The following is a 13,695-nucleotide window of genomic DNA, read 5'->3' on the forward strand; positions in this document are numbered from 1 at the left end:
CATGTGTAACATTTGACTTGTTTCAACCATACGCGATCAATTCCTGATTTAATATAATGCGAACGTTTCATTAACCATTTACAAAGCATAATTATGTCTAATTATTTTTAACAATGCCAGATAATAAATTTATTAAACGTTAAATAAGATAATTTACATATACACATTACAAATTGGGCGTTTATAAATCAAATACAGTGGAACCTCGCTTAACGAGTTTAATCCGATCCAAAATTTCCGAATTTTTACTCGTACAGTGAAACACATTCAAAAATACACATAATATGTAAACACAAGTTTTAAAATCCGGGACTTCTTTTCTCATCGTCACTCGTTATGCAAAACGTCACTCGTTATGCAAAACGTCGCTCGTTAAGCGAGTCATTTTTCTTACAATTAATTTTGCTCGTTAAGCAAGGTTCCACTGTAATTCAATTATCTTTAAATTTTATATTAATTATTTTATATAATTAAATGAACATAAATATTATTCGTAAAATATTGTAATTTTATCTGATTTTTTTTTCTTATAGGCGATAATTATATTAACGTTTCCTTTCTACATCACATTATTTAGATGTAAATGCCATTCGCTGATATTTATTCCATTGTGTCAGGGTAAATGATATGCAAAAATATGCTTTCTTTGTTTACATATTTCAATCTTCATTTTCTCTACATGGAATAATGATGATTGATCGTGTGCTTTTTATATACTATATTGTATTGTAATTAAGTAATTTATTTCCTAAAGATGTCTGCCAGTAAAAGAAGAATTCTTTGAAGTTTTATAGATGTTTGCATTTATTATGAAATTTAATTTTAATATTAACGACAATTACTGCAATTACTTCAATCAGAAAAGAAATTTTTATGAACTTATTTAAGTACATTTTTGTTTTGTTATGTATCGTAGTATTTCATTTGTTTTTTTTAGTTGAATTTCTTTCAACTATGATTTAAGTAAATTCCTTTTTGTTTGTTTTATTTTATTGCTTGAAAATTTTCAAATTAAAACATATAGGGCATGTGTACGAGTAGACGTAATCGTTGCTAAATACTTTATATTTTTAGCAGTCTACAAATACAAAAACTATGTTGTTATTGGAAAATATATGCTATCACAAAATATGTCTACTATTCGCAATTATACTGATAACTTTCAATAACAACGTTCCAGTTATTGTTTATACATGGAATAATAAGCAAAATTGATTTGCAAATTTTTAGTTTGTTAATATTTTTTTTAATTATGCTTCATTAGAATCATATTGATTTTATAGATTTGGGATTATTAAATAATACTGGTAAATTCTACTGCATGAATTCCCAACATCATTTTTTTAAATTTAGAAAATAGATTTTTAAATGACAAAATAAAATTAACTAGAAAACATTCCCATTTTATAAAAAGCAATATATTTATATAAGAATGTTATCTATTTGAAAATAAAAATAACAAGAAAACCAAATACACGCTTATTTCTATATAAATCTTCAACAAACGAGACAAGCGATAATAGAAAGTGTATCAAAATATACGTATTTGGATATTACGTTGCAATTTTCATTATGATAAGGACAAAGTACTTTTTTTACTCTAATTTAAGATCTAAGAATTTAGTGATAATAAAATTTGTATTTCCGAAAATAAAATTTTAAAACTAATTAAATTTTCTTCTTGAATGAAATATTAATTCCATTAAAATAAATACGTTTTGTGTTTTCTTATTATTTCATCTGTCCTTTAATAATGTTGTTCTTTTTGTCCTGTCCAGATGTTATTTTTATTGTATCCATTGTTACCATGTTACCACTCCTTCCCTTCATAAGAATCTTGCGTCCATCATGTTTTCTTTTCAATTTGTATTTTTTTGTTAGTGCGCACACGTCTCATCTGATTTTCTTTTAATTTTAATGCCACTTTCTACTTTTATCCAATTGCATTTAATCTGCGTGTAGGAAGACTTCGGTGCATGACCTTTTCGTATTAGAATTATTCTCTTATAACTGATTTTACATGTGTTATGCAATATATGTTGATTTCCTTTATTAGTATAATTTGTAAATTAAATGTTTATAACAAAATTGTAAATATTAAGAAGATATTTTGTATTTGCTCAAAAAAAATAATAATGTTATAATGTAGATGTATTTTTTGATGTAATTTCTTAGTAAGGCGATAAATTGTAAAACGAAAACTGTAACACTATGCATGAAAAGACATGAAAATACTTCACTGGAAACTGACAGCTTCGCAATAGTGATTATAACTATCAATTTAAGTTACATTAAGAAGATATTTGATATTTGCTCTTAATATTTAGATAAATATGTAACTTTTTAGTTTCAAACATAATTAATAATTTTATAATGTACAGGTATTTCTTGATGTAATTTTTTCGTAACTCGATATTTCGTAAAACAAAAACTGTCACACTATGCTTGAAAACACACACAAATATCTGTCAAAATGATCAACTACATTGACAACTGACAGCTGCGCTATAGTGATTACAACTGTCAATTTTAGTTACATTAAGAAGATATTTTGTATTTGATTTTAATATTTAGATAAATATGTAACTTTTTAGTTTTAAAAATAATTAATAATTTTATAATGTACAGGTATTTCTTGATGTATTTTTTTTCGTAACGTGATAATTCGTAAAACGAAAACTGTCACACCATGCAAGAAAAGACACAAAAATATCTGTCAAAATGATCAACTACACTGACAACTGACAGTTGCGCTATAGTGATTACAACTGTCAATTATAGTTACATCAAATTTAAGAAATAATTTTATAATGTACAGGTATTACTTGATGTATATTTTCGTAACGTGATAATTCGTAAAACGAATGTCACACCATGCAAGAAAAGACACAAAAATATCTGTCAAAATGATCAACTACACTGACAATTGACAGCTGCGCTATAGTAATTACAACTGTCAGTGTTAGTTACATTAGTGACAATCAATATTTCTTAGTACTTCTGATAAAAATAAACAATGATATTCATTAATAAAAACACAAAACATTTGTTTGGTCCAATATTATTTTACTATATTTCTTTAAATTACTTTAATATTCCTTTGCTTCCTGTGCTATATTTACAATAGCTTTAGAATATATTTGAAATTGTCATATGAAATCTTGAATGTTGGAAGTATTCGTTTATAAGATTCAATTTTGTAGAACTTGCAACATCGATTAAGAGTTTCATTTAAATTTAGTTATCTTTGAATGCAAAAGGTGCGCACGAAATGTGAAATACAGTGAAATCTAAGTAGAACAAAAAAAAAGCGGAGAAAGAAAGAATTAATTTATTATACGTTTGTTGCGAGAAAATTTCAATTCAGTTCTTGCAACGTCGATTATGCGTTTCACTGAAACTTCAGTCCCGTCAATTAGCGGATAATACGAAAAGTTTTGGATTCATGAAGCATAATGGAACACATTCAAATCGAGTTCATTATTATTTTTTTAATCCGCTGCACAATAGACGATGACAAGGGCACTGTACGACTACAATTATTTTGAACTCGAAAAAAAAACTCTAAATTAATCGTTTAATCTTTGGAGTGGGCAAGCTCTTAATACACTTTTTCCACGCAGTCGACCATCATTAATCCTCCGCTGTTTTGCGACGCTCGGGTCTTTTTGTTGTTGTTGATGTTGTTGCTGTTTTGTCTTTGGAAAGCGCACTTAATATACTTCCTCGGCATTTGCCGTAGGAAAGAATATTTTTTTTAGGTAGGTTGTGGTTGTACTTACATCGCTCATGTCTCCAACATCCAGGTTTTTCGTATCCGGGCCCGGGCCGTTGGAGTCGGCCGCGGGACCGGTGACTGGTGTCCACGGTGAGGAAATTGTGACGGCCCCGAACAAACCCTATCTGCAAAAACAAAAGAAAACAATGATCAATCAAAATGCGAATAGTAGTAGTCGTTATATCATAGGGTTGTAAATGTAAACAAATGCAGGTGGACGGTCGGTCGGCTTGGAAAGGAAAATTGTTTGGGTGGTTGTGCAGGAGGTGGAGGCGGCAGCAGCAGCAGCGTTTCGGACCCCGTAGTAATGTCGCATGTGCTGGGGCAGTTTCCGCGGCCCGGGGGGTTGTAAATTCACCTCATAATGACGGGGCTGACGGCTCGGAATGCGGCCCTTAATATCATATGCAGCAGCAGAACACAACAAAGAACACACACATACACACGTATACACACACACACACAACAGGGACAGAGTCAGGGGGTGCGAGCGAGGAGCGCAATCCAACCCTAATGTGAAACAGACAGAGAGATCACGGAGGCCACCCCCTACCCCCAAAAAGAACCCTGCCTACTCCCCCCGTTCGGCACACAGAGAAAAATCATGAAAAAAAAACTCTCGCTTTTATATCCGTTTTAATACACACCGCATCGTAGTAATAAAACGCTTTATTCTTCTCTGCTTCTATTTTTTTGTTGTTGGTACTCTTTGTCTCGACCCCCGTTTTATCCGCATTTAATTTAAACATTTTTTGTTGTTACTGTCAAAAATAGTATTTCTAATGTCATAAACACGCCACTTCCAACCTCCAAATGTTATCAGATTTCAAATGTCATTTCAAAACTTCATTGAATTATTGTCATTACCAAATGTCATAACCATATTATCAACTGCCAAATAATATCCATAATGATTTTGCTATATTTACTAATCATAAATATGGAATTATCATTATTTTAGTTTGGGATTAAAATGTTATAAATACTGTTTTTAAATATTGAGAATTAACTTACAGAGATTATAGGAATATATAATATTTGTTTTGTTATGTTGTTGAAAAAGAGAATATAGAATGTCATAAATACTGTATTTTCAAACTGGTAAGGATTATTATCGGAAACTGTTTACATGGCGTCAGCGGTTTTGAACAGGTCTGTACTTCTTCAAGTACCTGAATATCGTATGAATGGAATACTCCAATACTTCCCAGTAGTCACCACTTCCCACCTTGAGAATTCTTAAAAATTACGTGTATCTCTCAATCTGACATTAACATCAAATCAAACGTAATTATAAAAGTCATCAATCAAAATCGGAAGTAAAGTAGTAAAAAAAAACAAGAGTAGGTTCGAAAAATGAATACAAATTGTATACAATTAAAACAAATGAATACAGTAATTCAATGATACTTTGTACTTAATTAGTTTTCCTAATTGAAATTGTACAATTAATTTATACTGATATTACTATTCACAAATCATAATTATTGTTTATTAAAAGCCAATATATTAATTGACAGTTACTTATCTGCCAAAATATTGACATCTTCATTTGAAATTTGTACAATTTTAAATATTTTAAATAATAATTTTATTATTAAAAAAAAACTTTCATCAAGGGTAGAAATATTTTTTCAAAAATTCAAATTTTTCTAGAACCTTTTTCGCACTGAAATTCTACATAATTGGGTGTAACTTTCTCACAGCAAAAAAAAAATCAGCGATTCGGTCATTTTTGAATAATTGGTAGTTTCATGGTCGGTGGCCAGAAAAGGTCATTTTCTTCTCCTCATTAGTAAGATAATCTTTTGTAAAGAAACTGTCACTTATATTAATGCCTCTGCGGCAACGTCGTTTGAATCTCTCTAGGAACATGTGATTCTTTACAAAAAAAAAAGAAAATTTAATTACACGATTTTTCGTGTATTATGAAAGAAAATTCATTAATGTAATAATATTTATATTAATTAACGTAATAATAATATAAAACAATATTATAAATGTTTTGTTGATATTATAGATATAAAATATTTACATCTTTCCTATTAAAAAACTTACATGTATTCAGAAATGATGATGAAATTTTTTTATAGATTTATTTTATATTCAAAATATTTATATTTAATGTGGAAATATTAAAATTACGAATTTAAATTACCTTTTGGTAGGTAAATATTTTGATAATATCTGTAGCGAAAAGTTTAAAAAAAAATTATATATAATTGAAGAATATTGAACCTTGTTTATAATTAAACTTAAATAGTAAACAACAATCCAATCATGTAATTATTTATAATAATCATTAAGTTTCTTGTTGAACAAAAATCAGGTTAGTAGAAGTAAAATATGTTTAGGTTCAATGCACATTTTCCAATTAAAGTCATAGCGAATATTATGAAATTATTCATGCCAGGGTCAAGCAATTTAGATTATGATGGAATTTTCGAACATTTGCAATGCGAATGCCAACAATATCTCGGATTATTGACATTTCCAACTTTGCGAATGGAGTCAATTGCAAATTGGCACAAATGATGTTTCTATTTTTTTATTGCAATTAGTTCGTTGCTAATGCAATTGCAATTACAGCAAGATATTTGAAACTTATGGTAACGTTGGGTAACAAAGTTTTCGAATGAAAAAAAAAAGAAATCAATTGTAAGGAAATAAGCCGGATTAGAGTAGATTTTGGTCCTATTCAACAATGGTCCTATTTTGAAGTGAAAGAATTATGATGGTGAGTCATAGGTACCTGACCACCCATTTAGTAAACCAATCTCAAAATCTATAGAGATAAGAAAGTTATCCTCAAATTGTGTAATACTCGATTTTAATAGGTTACACAAAAAAAAAACGTCAAACACGATTAATTAAATGAAAACCAAAAAGCTGGAAAACCTTTTAGTTTAATGAATTATTCATGAAATTAGTATAGTTTATGATGAGACAAATTGGAAATTATTAATAATAATTAATTTTTGTATTAAACCAATAAGTTAAACAATATCAGCGTTTGAAATAGTTTTAGCTGCGGTGATCTTTGATCTTCGTTTGTAACGTGTAATGAATGAAACACAAGTAGAAACCGTTAAAAGTTAACGAAACAGTTATAGAAAATACAAGCTGAATGGAATCACAATCGTGGGTATTTAAATGTAGCACATTTTGAAAATATATTTTTTTTTTACAAAAATATATAAAATTTGTATTATTAATATGTTGCACGAGATGGCGTCTCTTTATTGCAAAAATAATATGAATTTTAATGAAATATGGTTTATTAATGCATGACATTCTATTGTATTCAGTTTAAGTACGTTGTTGTAATACAAATTTGATTAAATTTCCAGTCATAAATTATATTTTATAAATTTTATTTTAGGTGCTTTATTTCGTAATTGGCTATTGGCAATAGCTTTGTCCCCTATGAATGTGTATTAAAACTTGTTACTTGATGGATTTATTTGCTAATTTCATGTAAATTGAAGTATTTTGGATTAAAGTTTGAAGAATGTACTGGGATTAGATTTTGGAAGATAATAAAATTTGTATTTATTTTTTGTAAATAAATTAGATGATAATTGCTGTGTAACAGATTGCGGTGGATTAGTTCAAAGACCTTAAATTTCGGAATTCAATTAGACGCTAATCCTCGTGCCCGGAGTAATACCAAAAGTCGGTGATAAATGGAACGTCGCATGAATTATGTATGATAGAAGTCAGAAAAGAATAAAGGAACGAAAAGTAAAGAGAAATAAATAAATAATCGTAAAGATTTGAAATTTAATTTTCGCCTATTCATAAATGAAATTTCGTATGCAAATCGTGATTATCTTACTTCATGGAATGGGGTGATGCGATGTTACGGCGTGAGAGGAGGGCGATGAGGGAATTTATTTGTTTGCTAGGGCAGGAGGCACGAAAGCAGCTAGAAGAGAGGGGTGGCTGCGGTGGTGGGTTTCCGAGCCCTATGAAGGGCAAGAGTGTGTTGGGTCGGCATTAAAGGCGGCCGTGTGTGTGATATGATATAGTGAGGATGACCTCTCTTCCTACACCCGTCGCCGCCCTTTCATCCCTTCATATGTGTGTGTGTGTCTCTCCTCTGTCCCCCCTCGCTCTCATAGCCAGTTATTAACGGCCGCCAGTTATTAAAGCATCCCTTTGTTATGGTGGAAATTGTGGCCGTCACCGCCGCCTCCGCCCTTCGCCCTTTCCGCGGGAGGAGCACATTGTCTATGCCGATGTATGAATTCGTGTACACCTCCTACATATGATCCCATGGTGTACGTAGGTGAGAACAATGGGAGGCCCCTCGCTCTGCCCCGCCGACGAACGGCGCAACGTACAATTACCGAAGCGCCCACCGAAATATCACGTATTCACACGCGCTTTTACGTAACGAGAATTTTTAAAATGCGATGATACTTATAGACATGATTTAATTTACTAATTCGAACCGCTTTACACGGAAAACACAACTGCGTTGCAACAGCATGCGATTGCCTCTAATCCAGCGCTTCCCAAAAGTGTCAGGATTAAAATCAATGATCGATACTCATAAGCCTCTCCCCCATCATCCTTAATTTCTTTATGTCACCCTTCCTTCAACCTTATTAAAAAAGTGAATGGTCCGAATCAACCCCTATTAATAACACAGAACTACCAACTGCCGCTCGAAATCATTGACTCGCCTATAAATATTTACCATACATAATTTAACCTGCACCAAAATTAATTAAACGTTATTAATATTCATTTTTGAATCAATTATAATCAGATTAATCGTTTATTTTGTTGTTACTTGAAGAGTCTTTCATTTTGTTATAATTTTATATGTTGACAATCTACGTTTTTTTTCTTCATTACTTATCTCTTGAATAGGCAAGAAATGAAGAGAAAATATCGTAAAATATTATAAGTTAATGAATTGCATGAAAATGCAAAAACAATATAATTTATTTTTTCTTAAACGATAGATGGCGACACAACTTATTTTGTTAATTTTTATAATTTGTTGCAAAATAATAAATTGCATTTATTAGTTAAACTTTAATCAAATTTAGTGGATTGGGTTTAATTCTTTTGTTATGAATGGAACGGCTTTACACGTTTCTATTTCAGCGATTCCCAAAAGTTTCAGGATTGAAATCAATGATTATCATTCTCGATACTCAAAAGTCTCCCCGTCCTCCTTAATTTCTTTATGTCACTCTTCCTTCAACCTTATTAAAAAAGTGAATGGTCCGAATCAACCCCTATTAATAACACAACTCGAACACAAAACGACCAACTGCCGCTCGAAATCGCCATCATTGACTCGCTTATAAATATTTACTATACATGCACCAAAACTAATTAAACGTTATTTAAAAAAATAAAAATCATCAATCAATCAATCGTTTCTTTTGTTGTTTCTATTTTGTCAAACATTAACGTTTTTTTTTTTCATGAGCATGAAAATGCAAAAACATGTAATTACTTTTTTCTTAAGCGATAGACAATTTATTTTGTTTATTTATATTATATTTGTTGTAAAATTGTATTTATTAGTTGAATAAAAAGTTGTCTATGCGTACTAGTGGATTGGGTTTAATTTATTTATTTATTATCTTCGTTTTATCGAAGTTCTATTCAATTTATTCCATGATGTTAACATTGATCTACATACTGATCGATTTTGTAATGCACTATGTTAATGTATATGTTTACAATTACTTCAACAAAACCTAAATGATTGGAAACATCGACTCATGATCCGTTTTCATGTCGTGTTCTAATATTAATCGTTAGCAACATCCGTGTCTATTATTTCTAGGAAATTCTCTCGCTCTTGAGCCACATGACTTCTTCTATCGTTAAAGACCTAGTCCAACGCCATCGAGTTGCTAAAGATTTCTGTATTATCCATAAACGTAACATTCTTTGTTTAAATTAAATCCAAATGACAATATTGTATTTTCATTAAAAATCTATAAGAATTTTTTCTAATATTTCTATTTATAATTATTTTCCATTTTTAAATAATAACATTTTAAATATTTCTGAATATAATAACAACCCTTCTTGATGTTTCATAAAAATGCTACATTAAATTTTCGAATAAATATTAATTTTTGAATTGTGTAAAGTTTTGTACATACAACTGATAAAGTAGAATGACTGACAAATTCGAATAAATAAAAAAACGCACACCTCATTGACATTTTGTTAGGTTGTGCAAAGCAAGTTGGGTGAGGGACAAGAATATGACGGGTGAAAACGGGTCCCTCTCATAAATTAAGAGTTATTTTTATTGTCTAAATGGAAAAGGTTTCGGGTCGCATTCTAATGGAGTCACATTATTTTTTATTTTATTTATTTTCTACTCCGTTTCGGTTATTTTTTTCCTCTTCATGTTCTTCTACCTTTTCGGGTTTAAAGTCATGTTTTATTGGACAAAGGGACGCCGGGTTCGGGTTTCCGGCTCCTTTTTGGTGCACAATTGATTTTGATTCGGATTCAAGTTCAGGTAGCTTTAATGTCGCCAGGTTATGATGGTCCCGCAATAAAAGGCATTAAGTGTGTTTCCGTTACGGTTAGCAATTACCGAATACTTACTAACTTCCAACTTGCCTAATAAATATCGTTTCATTTGCACTTCCGCAATTCTGCATTCCTATCTTGTTTCCCCAATATTTTTTCATAAATATGTCATTTAATTAGCAACTATTCTGACACTTAATAGTCAAAAATTTAAAAAAATATATTGTTATATTAATAGTTACCATGACATGAAACCTAAATGTCAGTTAGGTGTACCAACTTATCTTGTAATACAATGACAGTTGTTACATTGAATTGATAGCTGACATCTGTGTATAATAGTTGGTCAACCTGAATCAAAATCATTAATGATATACTTCATTTATTGTGAGTATTTATATAAAACTGTGAAAACAGAATTTCAATCATTTTACTCACAATAAATAAAGGATGACATAAGTTATATTGAATTGACAACTGAAATTTCTACATATCAGTTGATAAACCTGAATCAAATTCATTCATGATATCCTTCATTTATTGTGAGTATTGATGTAAAATTTTGAAACAGGAATTTTAATAATTTTACATAAACACACACACAGTAAATGAAGTATGAGATAAATGTCAGTCAGTTGTACCAACTTATCATGACATCTACTGACAGTTATATTGAATTGACAACTGAAATCTGTACATAATAGTTGGTAAACCTGAATTAAATTCATTCATGATATACTTCATTTATAGTGAGTATTGATGCAAAATTTTGAAAACAGAATTTCCATAATTTTACATATATACTCACAATAAATGAAGTTTGACATAAATGTCAGTCAGTTGTACCAACTTATCATGGAATCCAATGGCAGTTATATTCAATTGACATCTGAAATCTGTACATAATAGTTGGTAAACCTGAATCAAATTAATTCATTTATTGTGAGTATTGATGTAAAATTTTGAAAACAGAATTTCAATATTTTTTTATAAATACTCACAATAAATGAAGTATGACATAAATTTTAGTCAGTTGTACCAACATATCATGGAATCCAATGACAGTTATATTAAATTAACATCTGAAATCTGTACATAATAGTTGGTAAACTTGAATCAAATTAATTCATGATATCCTTCATTTATTGTGAGTATTGATGCAAAATTTTTAAAACAGAATTTCAATAATTTTACATAAATACTCACAGTAAATGAAGGATGTCATAAATGTGAGTTAGTTGTACCAACTTATCATGGAATCCAATGACAGTTATATTGAATTGACATCTGAAATATGTGTATAATAGTTGGTAAACCTGAATCAAATTCATTCATGATATCCTTCATTTATTGTGAGTATTGATGTAAAATTTTGAAAACAGAATTTCAATAATTTTACATAAATACTCACAGTAAATGAAGGATGTCATAAATGTCAGCCAGGTGTACCAACTTATCATGGAATCCAATTACAGTTAAATTCAATTAACATCTGAAATCTGTACATAATAGTTGGTAAACCTGAATCAAATTCATTCATGATATCCTTCATTTATTGTGAGTATTTATGAAAAATTCTGAAAACAGAATATCAATAATTTATTTTTAATACCAAATTTCAGATGTAAATGTAAAATATTCTTCATTTTTGATTATCATTTTACAATTATTTATTTTTGACAATTGAAATGTCAAAAAAACAAAATGACAACAGTAATCATTTGGGACAACAGATGTCGCGTTCTTGACATACATTATAACAATAATTACAGTGTTGTCCGACAAGATTGAAGATGGACGTAGGGTAATTAAGGTAATCATCTTAGATGATTTGACGATACGAGCGTGCGGTAATTTATTTAAAATTATTAAAACAAGATCTACGTTTCTTTTCTTTTTCTCTGTGCATCCGCACTATGTTTAATGAGAATGTTAATTGCGTAAATATTTTGTTCCGAGATAAAAGCACTCCGGCTCGAACGAATAAGCCACATATTTCTGGAGCCATTAAATAACTCATTTATGCGCACGTATAAATATTTCGGGGAATGCAATTAAAATCCGATACGTGAATAATAAATCAACAAAAAAAAATTAACACAAAATAAAAGAAGTAGAAAAAACAACAAACCAACTGGTTAATGTCTTCGCCACCTGTTGGTTGCCCAAATCTACTACGAACAATTAACGAACTGAGCGGGATTCTGCAACGCAACGAACGGATTACGCGGGGATTATGTAAGTGAGCAATCCAAATTGGCGCGATGATTCAAAGGGCTTTCCGTTTTCGCACGGAATTTTACTCTCATATTAACGCAAATATTATCTTTATCTACGTGTTGATTCGTACCAAAGCGTTTAACGTTTGATATTATTACAAGATTTCTTTGTTCTGATCACTGTATTTTGTTGTCTTCGAAAAATTAGAATCAATTTTATTAATTTCAAAGGAAACCAATTGTTATTCATCCATGAGTTACCCGCTACACACGTTGCTTAACTTTTACAAGTTGTCTAAGTTGTAATTACAAAGAATACACTGCAAATACACTGAGTTTATCTTTGACTAAATAATGTTATTGTTGAACTGTTTGTCGCGCAAAGAAACATATTAAATCGGAAACCGTTAGCCGCGACGGTCGTAATTCAAATGGATCTGTTATATCATCAAGCACGTTTGCATTCCTTCAATGCTAATGCGAATTCACTGCTCGATTATGAAAATATCAACAACAAAAAAATATGCTTGTCCATTTTGCACGAAATTGCCAAATGCATGATGCAAATAGAAATAAAATTGACTAGGTCGTTTCCAGAAGTGTATCTGCTGATTAGCAAAGAAACACTAAACAATAACAATGCAGCTTTTATCTGCAAGGTTCATTTATTTGAAGATTTCAATGTTTACATTGACATCTTCGCACAAATCAAAGTAGTAAACAAACAAAACGTTGCGCAATTATAACACACACCAAAATAAAAAACGTAATGTAAAACAAATTGTTAGATGGCGCTAGAAACGTCATTATCAATTCCGAGATGCTCCGAGCATTCGCGCCGGGTTTCGATTTTATTTCCATAATTAATGGTGCGACGTCTAATAAATCACAAGTAGAAGATTAATGCACAGTGCGGCCGCAGTTAAATCAAGCTAAATCGCACCATGTTGTATTGTGTCATCATCGATTTGCATGGCGAATTCAAAAAAATTATATACATACAAGTGTAACTAAATCCGTGGATTTTCGAAATTTATTGGACAATAATCCTCATAGATAGCGGAATTAACATGCCGGCAATATAATAACATTAAATATTATGTTTTACGTTACGCCATCTGTTGACAATAAAAGTACTATTTATTGAATGAATCAATAGTACTCTTGTTGATATTG

At 30.4% G+C, this 13,695-nt stretch overlaps 1 protein-coding gene across 6 annotated transcripts in view; it reads right to left on the reverse strand.

Moving 5' to 3' along the window:
- Positions 1-13,695, reverse strand: part of LOC108558516 (protein scalloped) — a 60,190-nt gene that overhangs the window by 10,995 nt on the left and 35,500 nt on the right. For all 6 annotated transcript variants that reach the window (XM_017915485.1, XM_017915478.1, XM_017915469.1 and 3 more), the window contains exon 2: positions 3,783-3,903. In XM_017915485.1, the coding sequence (XP_017770974.1) occupies positions 3,783-3,791 (9 nt within the window). In that variant the 5' untranslated portion in view covers positions 3,792-3,903. The remainder of the gene's footprint in view (positions 1-3,782; positions 3,904-13,695) is intronic.

Source organism: Nicrophorus vespilloides, unplaced genomic scaffold, assembly GCF_001412225.1.
Source record: "Nicrophorus vespilloides isolate i.1.1-1 unplaced genomic scaffold, Nicve_v1.0, whole genome shotgun sequence".
Classification (NCBI taxonomy): Eukaryota; Metazoa; Arthropoda; class Insecta; order Coleoptera; family Silphidae; genus Nicrophorus; species Nicrophorus vespilloides.